Genomic DNA, 12,311 nt, shown 5'->3' on the forward strand with positions numbered 1-12,311 from the left:
CCTAATAGCCCAAAGCATTCAACTCATTGGGACTTTCCAAATACTCGTGTCATTTTCCATTTCCTTATTAACCCCTTCTGAAATCACTCCTATGAAGTTTAACATACTGCCTCCATCTTCTCCAGTTATTGCAGGAAGTAGCTGTAAAGCATAGCTTGTGTTACTTTGAGATTAGCTGTCATAAAAGTTCCAAATAATTCTTTTTTCTGCATTTTGAACAAAGCTGCCTTGGTCAAGTGAAGTTGAAGCCAAGAGAGATCCTTGTTCTACTACATGGAAGAGACATGAGGTGCTAGGAGAGGGATGCAGAGTTGATTGGCAGCTTTATTTGATTTCACAATGTTTTATTTAAATTTTACATTTCATCTCCAGCCATCAGAGGTTGTAAAAACAATCCTGCAGTTCCTAGAATACATACCAGGATGAAAACCCATAGAAAAATACGATCAATTACCATGGCAACATATTTCCAATCATCCTGAATCTGAAAAGAAAAAATAAGAATTGCAAGTTGGCATGTTTATTAGGTGAATAAGTTGCATTAGCACTAAAACCATTTCATATAAGAAGCACAGTTTTTTCTGTATGTAGATATCCTTATGAATACACAGCTTACACATCTGTTCTCACTGACAAATGAATTCATCTTGAAGAAGCTTTATTTGAATATGCCCTTTGGAGCAAAGCCAAAGAGCTGATTCAAATCCAAAAGGTTGTTCACCAAGATACTGGACTTGAGGAGACACAACTTCTCTACTCCAAAAATGAAAAGTGTAAAGCTTTACATTTTTAGATGAACAGGTTTGTCCAGAAAACGTTACTGAAGCATACTGCTCCTACTGCCTTTAGGTAGTATGTAAAAAGCAAAGATTAATTGGTATATAATTATTTAGTACTTTGTTAGGTAGTACTGAAATTTCATGCATGCATTTTCATGCATGATGTAAAATGCATCTCTGTACCTTTCATGTAAAGAGGGAATCAAGTTTCAAAAAACACTTGATTTTTCTAATTTTCTCTTCTTACAGTGAATTTTACAGCAAGAGTGACAGTGAAGTATTATGAATGTTATCTATTAATAGTAACTCGGTATGAAGTATTATATATGTTATATATTAATAGTAACTCAGTGATCATTTTTAGTTACTATTGAGATTACAATTAAATTCTTTTGTTTTTCTTCAAGAATGTTAAGAAATTAATTTGTTGGTTTTGAAATTTGTTCTTTTTAGCTTAGAACTTGTTTGTTAAGGGAAACCTAAAACCCCAAAGCAACCCTGTATCTTCTGTACCAACTAAATCTAAACCTAAATCGAGTTCTGATTTAAGTACAAACAAAGTGAACTTAGAATGAAGTGCTATAGTTTGGGGATGTAAAAGCTGTGATGGTGTGGCTACTGCTCACAGTATGTTTGAGGAATATGGTAGAAAAAAACCTTTTCCTTTTTTTTCTCCTTAATTGTATTAAGATGCAGCTTTATGAAAGATGCCAGTCCCTGTCTTGCAGCAGTTGCCTCATTTAGCTACAGCACTTTGCTCTGCAGCAACGGAATGAGCTCCATCATCACTGTGAGGGACATTCACTCTAACATTTCTGTTGTTGATGGTAAGCTGTGGGAGGGAGAATGTAACTTTCTAGAGGCCATAGGGTCACCAAATTCCACTATTAAGATTATAACTTGGAAATCCTAACTTCAACTCTCGTGGGATGGGTGCTTTGGTATGTTCCCTTTAATGTGCCTCACTCAGTATATATATTGTCAATTAAGAGATCCCTGTGCAGCAGAGCTGCTTCTCAATTATGTAAGTTCAAAATTGCACATATTTGTGATACAGCTTGTGTAATTTACTTGTAAAAAATGGTTTCTTTTATATTTTTTGTCAGTTTGTTTGAGATCTTTTTCTTACCAAACACTAATGGCAAAAGGTATCTGCAGCTTGAGTAACAGTAAAATATGTTCTTACCTCTTTTGCTTCATTCTGCATTTTCATATTTTCTGCAATGTATTTCACACTTTCAATAGCCTCTCTCATTTCTGGTGACAGAACTGAAAATGAAAGCATAGGATCTACAGACTCAGAGCTTGAACTTCTAGTGAGATTGCCACTGAAATCCGGGAACTTGGTGCGCTGATACTGACAGCAGCTGCATGCCATATCTTGACAAGCAAAGCCATCTTTGCAGCATTTGGTTTCAGAGCCGTTGATGCAATTTAAGTTTGAAACCTCAGAAGTAAATAATGGTTTTGGCTTCTGATTATTCTCTTCATCACTGGCAGGCCTTGTCATGAACATGATCCGGGGAAGTAAGTTCAAGAAAATGGTTCTCACCCACACGGGCATCGTGTGTGTCTTGGGTGTTCTGTAGTGCACATTTAGTACAAATACTGTAATGACAATCGATAGAGTTACAAATATCATGGTGAAAAGGAGGTATTCCCCAATAAGGGGAATTACCAGGGAAGTAGAAGGGATGGTTTCTGTGATAACAAGAAGGAACACTGTTAAAGAGAGAAGTACTGATATGCAGAGTGTCACCTTCTCACCACAGTCTGAGGGCAAGTAGAAAACTAATACAGTCAGAAATGAAATCAGCAGACAGGGAATAATCATATTGATAGTGTAAAATAAAGGTAAACGCCTGATGTAAAGAGAATATGTGATGTCTGGATAGATCTCTTCGCAGCAGTTGTATTTGATGTCGTGTTTATACCCAGGAGCTTTAATTATTGCCCATTCTCCACTCTCCCAGTAATCTTTCAGGTTCATTGTCGAGCCAATTAGAACTAAGTCAATTTTGGCTTTGTCATAAGACCAGGAACCAAACTTCATGGTGCAGTTCTGATAATCAAATGGGAAGTAGGTTACATCTATTTTACATGAACTTTTAAATATAGCTGGAGGTATCCAGGTCACCTCACCCGTGTATTTTAAAAGGGCCTTTGTCTTGTCATCAACCTGGAAATCCCCAACTGCACTGTAAAGCAAGTAAAAATAGCAAAAATTAGAATTATCTGCTCTAGGTAGTTTCATGCATTCAGATCATATACATGAACTCTTTAGTCTGTTTTGGGGAAGTCAGCCATTACTTGTTTACGTGGAACTGAATTGCTCATGCAAGACTGCTCAGTGACCATCATAAATTTGCATGGTTAAACTGAAACAAACAGCTCTATAAACTCACCAGGGAGGAACTGAAAGCAAATATTCTCCCTTATTAATAGCATGGCCTGGTGCAATCAATATTCAAAAGGGCAAATTACAGATTGCAAACGACAGTCTGACTAGATGAGTCTTGTAGGGCCCTTCCAACAGAATTATTTCATTCTATTCTATTCTAGATTGATCAAGCACATCAGAACTCAAGGGGTGATAAGAATATTACTGGTATTTCCACCTCTTCCATGGACAGTGCAGGTAGTAACTATGGAAGGAGGGATTAGGGTTTGCATAAGGAGTGTATTTGGTAAGAGGTTATTTTCAGTCCCGCTTTGCTAACTTATATGATCCAGTTGAGTATATGAAAAAGTAAAATTAAAGGGTAATTTTTAAGTTTCAAGGCCCCAATTAGGAAAGGAGTGGCATCACTGTTGATCCATAGACCTGAGTTTTGGATCTGTGTAGCTGAATCTATTTCTGTGAGAATTGCATTCTTACAGATCCATGTAGTTATGGTTTGGCTCTTTACAGTCTCAGAAATTGACATCTACAGTAAACTTTATCTGTGGCTTTTATTTGTCAAAGGTGTCAAATTGTGAACTTGACTGCTAAAAAGCTAGAATTTGCATTCCTTTCAGTCAAAGGTGTGACTCGCAGGGGCTTGTGAAGGCAAAAAGCCAAGTTCACTTTGGCCTGCTCACTCGCAGCTCCAGGTTAGAGCTGGCTCCTGCCCAGGGATGCTGACATAGCTGGCATGAAGGCGAGAACAGCAATGGGGGGATGCAGGACACTGGTGTGTTGAAAAGCAGCTTTTCAGTGCATTCTTTGAACTTGCTGCTGATTTTTTCAGAGCTGGTCACATCACCCCTCTCTCCCTGAATTAAGAAGTTAAATACGCAAGAGCCTTACTTGTTATATAAAACAATATCTGGCTTCCAGATCTGGCCAGATGGAACTCGGATGAATTCAGCACCTCCATAGTCTGCTGGATTCCACCGAAGCTTGTAATCATTCCAGATCTAATTATGGTAGAAATGAGTCCATGTTAGGTTTGTGAGGAAACTGAAATTCAGTGGACTAGATCCGAACCAAGTGCTGTCATATCACTTCCTGGGTTGGTTTATTTTGCATACTGCGGTGTTTAGATATTTCTTTAACAAACACTTATGTGTGGTGTTTGTTCATATGCAGATTGTAGGGGGGCCTAGATATCTAGATGTTATATACATATATGACTTAAATATATGTGGCTGTCCCAGGAGTGCCTACTCAGTAGCTGGAACGAGCTGAAAGAAGGAAGACACTCTCTTTTCAGAGAGTGTAGGATTGTAATAATAACTTTGATCACAAAAAACCAGGTATCTATGGGACAGTGAAAACAAGTTCCTGGAGGCTGGTGGCACAAGTTGTGAGCATCAATTGAGGGACCTTGGGTCAGAGAGAGCTCCAGCGTGTTATGGCTCAGGTAACAGCCTTTGTCACTAGTGCTTGTTAAACCCCATTAAACCGAACTTGAGTTAAAAGTTGAAGGTGGGAACTAAGTTGGTTACTAAGCTGACTGCAACAGTGAGTAACTGCATTTTAAAAGCCTTTTTAACATGAAGTACACATTTTCGTTTGTTGTCACTTTACGGGAGCTAACCAGCACCAAGTGGCGCTGTGCGAGACCTCCGAGCCGAGGTGCTTCCTTTCGTTGATGTCTGCCAAGGCAGCGGTTTGGAATCTCCAGAGCAAAAATCTTGTATTTATCGACTGCAGCAAGTGTAGCAGCCTTGATCTCCTCCCGTCCCGTCCCTTCCCTTCGCTCCCGTCCCGTCCTGTCCCCGCCTGCCAGGCGGTGCGGCGGCCGCTGGGGGGCAGCAGCGCCCCGGGGAAGGGCTCGGGCGGCGCCCGCGGCGCGGAGCGGGGCAGCCGGGTCTGCTCTCCCGGCATCCTGTGCAGGGCTGCTGTGCAGGCATCCTGCCTAAGGATGCTCTCCCGGCATCCTGTGCAGGGCTGCTGTGCAGGCATCCTGCCTAAGGATGCTCTCCCGGCATCCTGTGCAGGGCTGCTGTGCAGGCATCCTGCCTAAGGATGCTCTCCCGGCATCCTGTGCAGGGCTGCTGTGCAGGCATCCTGCCTAAGGATGCTCTCCCGGCATCCTGTGCAGGGCTGCTGTGCAGGCATCCTGCCTAAGGATGCTCTCCCGGCATCCTGTGCAGGGCTGCTGTGCAGGCATCCTGCCTAAGGATGCTCTCCCGGCATCCTGTGCAGGGCTGCTGTGCAGGCATCCTGCCTAAGGATGCTCTCCCGGCATCTGTGCAGGGCTGCTGTCCCCAGGGACCCGAGTCCGGCGCCGACCCCGCAAGCCCGGTGCTGCCGGAGCCCGCTGACGCCTCGCTGGGCGGGCGGTTCTTGTGGCCCCGGCTCGGCCCGGCGGAGCGGGGAACACTCCCGCGCCGGAGAGGCAGTGAGCCGGTGCCCTGTGGGCTGTCACTGAGCGCTACTTACGTGCTTCAGCCACAGGTTGGTTTCCATTATCTGGTTGACTTCGTCCTGGAAAAGAGAGGTGTGTCGGGAGAAGCGCCGGCCCTGCCGCGTTGCCCGGCGGGGCGATACTCACCACCTTCACCAGCTGCGACATGGACACCTCGAACTGGATGATGACGGGGTCCGAGACGTTCTTGACGGGGCGTACGAACTGGTTGTAGCCCTCGAAGAGGGCCGCGTAGAGCCGGTGCTCGGCCTCGGAGGCGGCGCAGCCTGCGGAGGGCACGGGGTGAGCTCGGGGCCAGCCCCGTGCGGGGCAGGGCTGTCCCGGTACCGCCCCGGCTGCTCCGCACCCCTGGGCACAGCCCCGGCCCCGCCTGAGCGGGGAGCGCTGTGCCATGGCGGCAGTGCTGTGCATGGAGAGCAGTGAAAGGTGATGCTACAGCACGGGTTTTCTCACCCACGTCTGCTAATGAGTTAAAGAAACTCATTTTTGGGATTTTGGTTTTGGGAAATTCCTGAGGAACTGGGGATGCAAAAGCCCTTTGCCCTCGCAGTCCCAGTCCCCCAGATCTGGCAAAGCCACAGAGGAAAGGGAAAGTGTAGCCCAACAGAGCAGGCCTCTGGTGAGGGGTAAGGAGCCTCGCAGTAGGAAATGAGAAGTTTGCTTTCTAGTCTGAGTCATGATTGCGTGATTACAGTGAGGATAACGGCCTGCTTCTTAAAATATATTAAAAAATGGATTAAAATTTGATTAACTGTTACATTCAAAGATTTTTCAGCACACTCAAAGAAATATGCTAATTACTCTTTTATTATTCTGAGTAGTTTTAATTTATAATAGATTCCTATTGTCCTTTTGCCACTCATAAATGCAGTTCATCCTACCCTGTGGCCAACAAAAAAGCTGCAAACTGAAATTCTTAAACAACAAGGTACTTGACCTGTTTCAGGATGAGGTGTGAGAACCTGAAACTTTTACTCTGCGAATTTACTATCATTCTAGGCAATAACCATCCTGACACTATTAGAAGTCAATGGCCTTTTATTTTTAGAGGGCTGCCTCTTAAACTCTCTTCTGGACAACACATGCTCATGAATTCCAACTGAAACACCAGAAAAACTGTTTTGTCATTAATGTCACTCTGCAAATTTGGCAAAGGCACAAATTGAAGTCTGTCGAACATATTCTACAGTTCCTTTGAAACAGAAATATGGATATATATAAATATATACGAAAAATGAATATTTGCCAGGACATGTTTATTTTCTGCCAATTGTTTTTTAGTAGAGAAAGAGGGGAGGCAGAATTATCTGCAGGTGACAGACTACACAAAGCAGGTGTTACTTTTGAATGTGTGATACCTCACCTCTCCCTAAGACAAGGGTTCCCCTCATGAAACTATTCAGCTAAAGGGTCTTTTGTTTGCTTTTGGTTTTGTTTGATTGATTTTAACCCCTTGTGCCTTCCCTTGTTCACTTGGGGTACAATTTTGTTTTCAGATTAGTGAAATCATTCAAGCCAACTTGCTAACTAAAAAATGAACATTTTTTAACTGCCAGTCTTGCCCATATTACTTCTTGGTATCTTCTATCTCTTAGACTGAGATTTCCTGGAATAAATACCCCCCAGTCTTTTAGGTAAATAATTTTAAATCTAGATCTTAACAACTATTATAGTCAATCCCAAACTGACAGCCTTTTTGCATGGTACTAGCACTCTAATTGAATCTAGCATCCACTGTTTCTAGAGAAGTGCATTCATGTGGGGTTTTTTTGTTTAACTATTTTGTGCTTTCCATATCTGCAGAGACGTGCTGTTTGCAGCACACACTTAAAGCTCTTAATTGTTGTCACTTTCTTGTCTTCTCTGCAATACGTGAAACCACACCTTTATGTATGAGGTGCTTTTCCTTCATGTTAAGATGGCTTTATGTGTCCTGTTTGGCATTTTTATCAGCACTACTTAACTACTTTGCAAGGATAAACTTAAACACCCTCCCCCCACATCCCAGTGAACAACAAGCTGTGTAACAGAAAGAGCTGTAGCACAATTCTGTACATTTGCCCCTTAGCTTGGAGAGCGCTTCTGCACTTCTTAAAAATAATTTGCACCAAAACCATCCCCTGCTCCCCTTTTCAACCCTCCCTTCACCATCAAAGAATAACAGATTAAGGATCACTCACCTTGACAGAGAAAGCAAACAGCAGCAGTTAGAAGGAGAGTGTTCAGGCTCTCCATGGTGCTGTGAATTACTGCCTGTGGACAGAGGCTGTTGAGGATGAGCTTCACTGCCAGGACTCGAGGAGCAGAGGCAGCAGGGAGGGCTCGGCTCCCCCGATGCGCGAAACGCCCGCGAGCAGCAGGCGGCAGGACCCTGAGCTCGGCTCTGCGCACTGAGCTCCCATTAGCTTTGCTGTGCTGCCCCCTTTCAAGCTACCCAGGCTGTCAGAGCTTTGGGAACGGCAAATCAAGTGCAGGAAAAACAGATGTTATTGTAGGCAAAGAGCAGTCTTCTGGCACAGATTCCTTAAAATGGTGCATAAATGAGCTTGGTAATCTGACAACACTGAAGAGTTTTCCAGCCAGCTGCTATACAGGATCTTTATCTATCAGAAGATCGTGCCAGTCTGCTAGGGGAAGTTTAATTAATACAAATCTTGTAATTGAATTGTTCTGAAATGAATATCGACATTAGGGATGCCTGATTTAGCAGTGAACTGAGATCATGGCACCTGATTTCCAATTAGGCTGTTGATGTTTTTTTCCTGCTTGTGTCTCATCTTGCAAGAGCGTGTACTGGGTGCTTGACCATGTAAAAAGGAAGTGCTATTCCCAAGGAGTAATTAAAGGCATGTACAATTGGTGGGATCTGAGCCCAGAGTGGTAAACAGCAGCTGGGATCTGGCAAGAATCTGGGGGCTTTGAATGGAAATCAAACTTGACCAAACCCTTGAGAGTAATTTTGGACCATTCCTATTTTGTAGATTAGAAAGGTGAAATTTGAGAAGAGGAATACGAGCACAGGATTCCAACTTGATCCCGCAAGACCTTATTGTTCATGGGAAAGGAGAGTAGAAAGAAGGAGGAGCTGTTTGGAGTTCAACCATAAAATCATGATTTGCAAAGTGAGGCATGTCCCAGGTGCCCATCAGCTTCCTGGTTAACTTACAGGTCACCTTTTGCACTGCCCTCCCCATCTGAAATGTCCCGGTGATGCAAGGCTCCTGCAGTGGCTTTGCACTCATCTGTGTCAAAGGAAGAAGGGGGGAGAAAACACCATGGGATTCTACCCCCATTTTTAGAACTGATGGGAAGGAAGTGTTGTGGGACAGGAGCTGCAGCCATCGGTGCTTTGCTGTCTGCCCTCAGGGAAGGATCAGCAATGACCCTGTTTGGTGCTGTGTGTGTTAAGAGGTAGCAGTGGGAGAAAGAGCCCCAGACTGGATTCAGTTCTTGGCACTGAGCTCATTTATCCTGTTAGCCCTATCTCTCAGAGCATCATTCACTTTGTCCCCAGACACATGCTCTTATGATAATTTCTGTAATTCTATTAGTGTGGAGGAAATAGGCTTTACTGTCCATTTGATTATATTTATTTTTTTTTTCCAGAGAACTCAGCTGCTTGGTCTTTTAGCTTAACCCTTTGTGGATACTTTTGGCTTTGCATTTGCAGGGCATTGAGGCTAAATGTTTTCCCTTTCTCTCTCCTTCCTATAAGCAGCATTATTACTGAGAATTTTGTTTGTTCTTTTTAATCCCAACTAGAAATGAGTTAAAGCTTCAAAGACCAGACCATAATTGGTGTTCTCCAAGTCGATGTTTAACCTGAATAATTTGGAAACACTGATCTGCAGAGGAAGTGAAGAGCCATAGCATCAAGAGATACAGATATTTTAGCTTAATTTGCCTAGTTACTAAAATTTTCAGTGGTGTTTTTATGGCACGGATATTTTGTTTCTAACATCCCATGCTGTATCTCCTGGTGAAATCAGCTCAGAACTGTGGTAGAATTTTTTTTAGGGCTGGGGATGGTGATGTGATGAGAACATGCCACCATGACTGCATTGCAGAACTACACAGAAGAAGAATTTGTATGGGTAGGGGGAAGCTGATCTACCCAGGAAGATCTGCAGTAAGAACCTATGCAGCCTTTGTTCTTTAACAAACATGCTGCTATTAGAAGGGTTTTGCTTTGTTAAGGTTTGTTAAGATCAAATCTTAATCAGTTCTGGTGAGGAAGAAAAGAACATTTTCCCACCTTTGGTCTGGGGTATTGATGCTCCCAGTTGTTCCCAGTTTGCTGTGGCTGCAGGTGTGCAGAAAGTCTCCAGTAAAGTCATCTGAGTGCAGGTGGTGAGTGGTGGGGTTGGAATTTCTACATGTTCCAATGGAAGGCAAGATTGGTTCAGGATTAAAGAGTTTTGCAATGGTAGGGAATGGAGAGAAACCAGAGATTTTTCCTCACTGGTAGGGAAGCAGTGGTTGCACAATACCATTGAAAAACAATTTTAGTGTAAAATACATGTTGAATCTCCACTTTGTTGTTTGTTTGTTGTGGTTTTTTTTTAATGGAAAGCATTATGGTAAAACCCCTAAAAAGCAGAAATGTTGAAGTTTATTTTGTTCAATGAAGTGGGACATTATCATATTCATATTTGCCTGCAAGAAGACATTTTTGATATTTCCTTTTCTCCAGTCTTTTAGTTTCAAAATCTTGCCCAAAAATAAAAGCAGAAAACCCTGTAATTCTTTGACAAGTTAAACTGGGAGCAGTTCTATCTATTATGTAGGTGGTGCTGCCGAGAGTTAGGCAAAAATAGGATTTGCCAATTGGAAAATACAGCTTTAGGAGGTCAGATTTTTCAGAATTTTAGGAGTTTGGGTGAAATTGTTCATTCTGAAGTTTGCTATGGATTAAATTAGATCTGGAAATGCTAAACATACAGAGGTGGCTCCCAAGAACACAACTAGGAAAGAGTATATTGTTTCACTCATGATTAAAAAGGAGTAAGATGGCCCCAGTGTGTGAAAAGCACCAGAGCCCACCGTTTCCTGGATGAGGAGCTCTGGTTCTGCAGGGATCTCCCTGGGGCCAGTGATGTGCCTCTTGAGAGCTTTTTCTGGGTTTGTCAAGTCTGAGGACTTCATCTGCCTGGACTCTGTGATAGCTGCTAACTGAGCTGCCAAATCCTTTCTAAAACTTTTGTCCATGCTGAGGATAATTTAGCTGAAGGCTGCAGTTACAGAGCCAAGCATTATCAGTCTTTACTGCTGGTAGAGATAAGGCTAGTTCTGAGATGGGAGCACCTGGGGCTTCATCTCAGATGCATTCAGGCAGTGAGGGGGAGGATGGGAGGGAGCTGGGTAGGAGAGAAATGGGGGTAAGAGTGGGACAGAGCCCAGAGTGTTGTTGATGCTGGGTGAAAACAACAGAGAGGGGTCTGTGCTCTGCACAGCCCGTGTCAGTCAGGGGGGCTGCAGCTGCTTTGCTGCATCCATGGCTGGGTGAGTCCCTCTCCCTCCTGCCCTGAGGCAGTGTGCAGCAGCTCTTGCAGCGTTTCAGTCTGCACTGCCTCTTTCAGATTCAGTTTGATATTTAAAGGGCCTTTACCTTTACACTGCCTGCACAGTGCTGGCAGCTTCTCTGGCTTCCCAGGTGCCTTCTCTGTAAGCAGAAAAAGCTGTTCAGCAGCTGGGGTGTGTGTACACCTGTGGTTGGGATGTAAATGAACACACAGCAGCATGTCCTTGCCTGGGGAAGGCAGCCCTCTGCTCCCGGGGCTGTCCGTGCCCATCTCACCTCAGAGTTGTTGTTACAGCTGCCTGCAGAGGAGCAGCTCTGCTCTCCAGGTCTGAAAAGGAGAAGGAAACATTTGGGGTGGGGAAAGCCCCTTTGACCCATTTAAACTTTGCACCACCCACTGGTCACCGTGGGAGTGTCCAGGATAGTTAGTGTTTGGGGAGATGGCCAGGGGGCTGCACCCCCTGTGCCAGGAGGATGTGGTGATCCCAGGGTCTACCTGCATCACCAGGGCAGGCAGTCCTACAGTTATCCCTCACCTGTCTGTGTGAGTGACACAGGGCTTAGAGGAAGGGGGGTGGAAGGGAGGGAGACAGTGTGAACCCTTCCTCCTTCCCACGTGGGGCTGAACACAGCCCCACCCACCCCACTTGTGATGCTTTTCCCCATGTGTCCTGGATTGCCAAACAAATTGTATTTTATTTGCCATCTCTATGGCAGTTGTCTTCTGTTCAGTGGGCAGTTTTCCTTATCTCTTCCACACCCACTCTGCTGATAAGAGGCTATTGATTGTCACTGCATGGCTGATAAGAACTACAGCATCCCATTGGGAGATGCTGTGCCCAGAGGGAGGAGCCAAGCATTCCTACACAGATATAACCTTGAGAATCTGGAACATCAGCAGGGCTTTCTCCACTGGATTTCCCAGAGGAACAGCAGCTGCCTCTGCCACTGGATCTTCAGAGGAAGACTGCACCTTTCTACAGGATCCCTGCTCCAGCAGAACCACTCCTGACACTCCAGGACTGCAGCCACAATTCCAGTTGGACTGCTGCCAACACCCTGACCCACAGGGTGTCAGGCTGTGTTCTAACTCTGTTAGTGTTGTTTTAGTTTACTGCATTGATCATTTTATCTTTTTACTTTCTTCCCTAATAA

The 12,311-nt window shown here is 44.2% G+C and overlaps 1 protein-coding gene across 1 annotated transcript; it reads right to left on the minus strand.

Moving 5' to 3' along the window:
* Positions 1-355: 355 nt before the first annotated feature.
* Positions 356-7,966, minus strand: CHRNA3 (cholinergic receptor nicotinic alpha 3 subunit; the record flags this gene model as incomplete). Its single annotated transcript, XM_084213834.1, has 6 exons — positions 7,816-7,966; positions 5,762-5,901; positions 5,650-5,694; positions 4,069-4,178; positions 1,966-2,977; positions 356-484 (listed from the first exon to the last, which is right to left on the minus strand). The coding sequence occupies exons 1-6, from the start codon at positions 7,868-7,870 to the stop codon at positions 356-358; spliced, it is 1,491 nt and encodes a 496-aa protein (XP_084069960.1). The 5' UTR covers positions 7,871-7,966.
* Positions 7,967-12,311: the final 4,345 nt, after the last annotated feature.

The sequence above is a fragment of the Fringilla coelebs genome, assembly GCF_963513975.1.
Source record: "Fringilla coelebs genome assembly, chromosome: 12".
Lineage (NCBI taxonomy): Eukaryota > Metazoa > Chordata > Aves > Passeriformes > Fringillidae > Fringilla > Fringilla coelebs.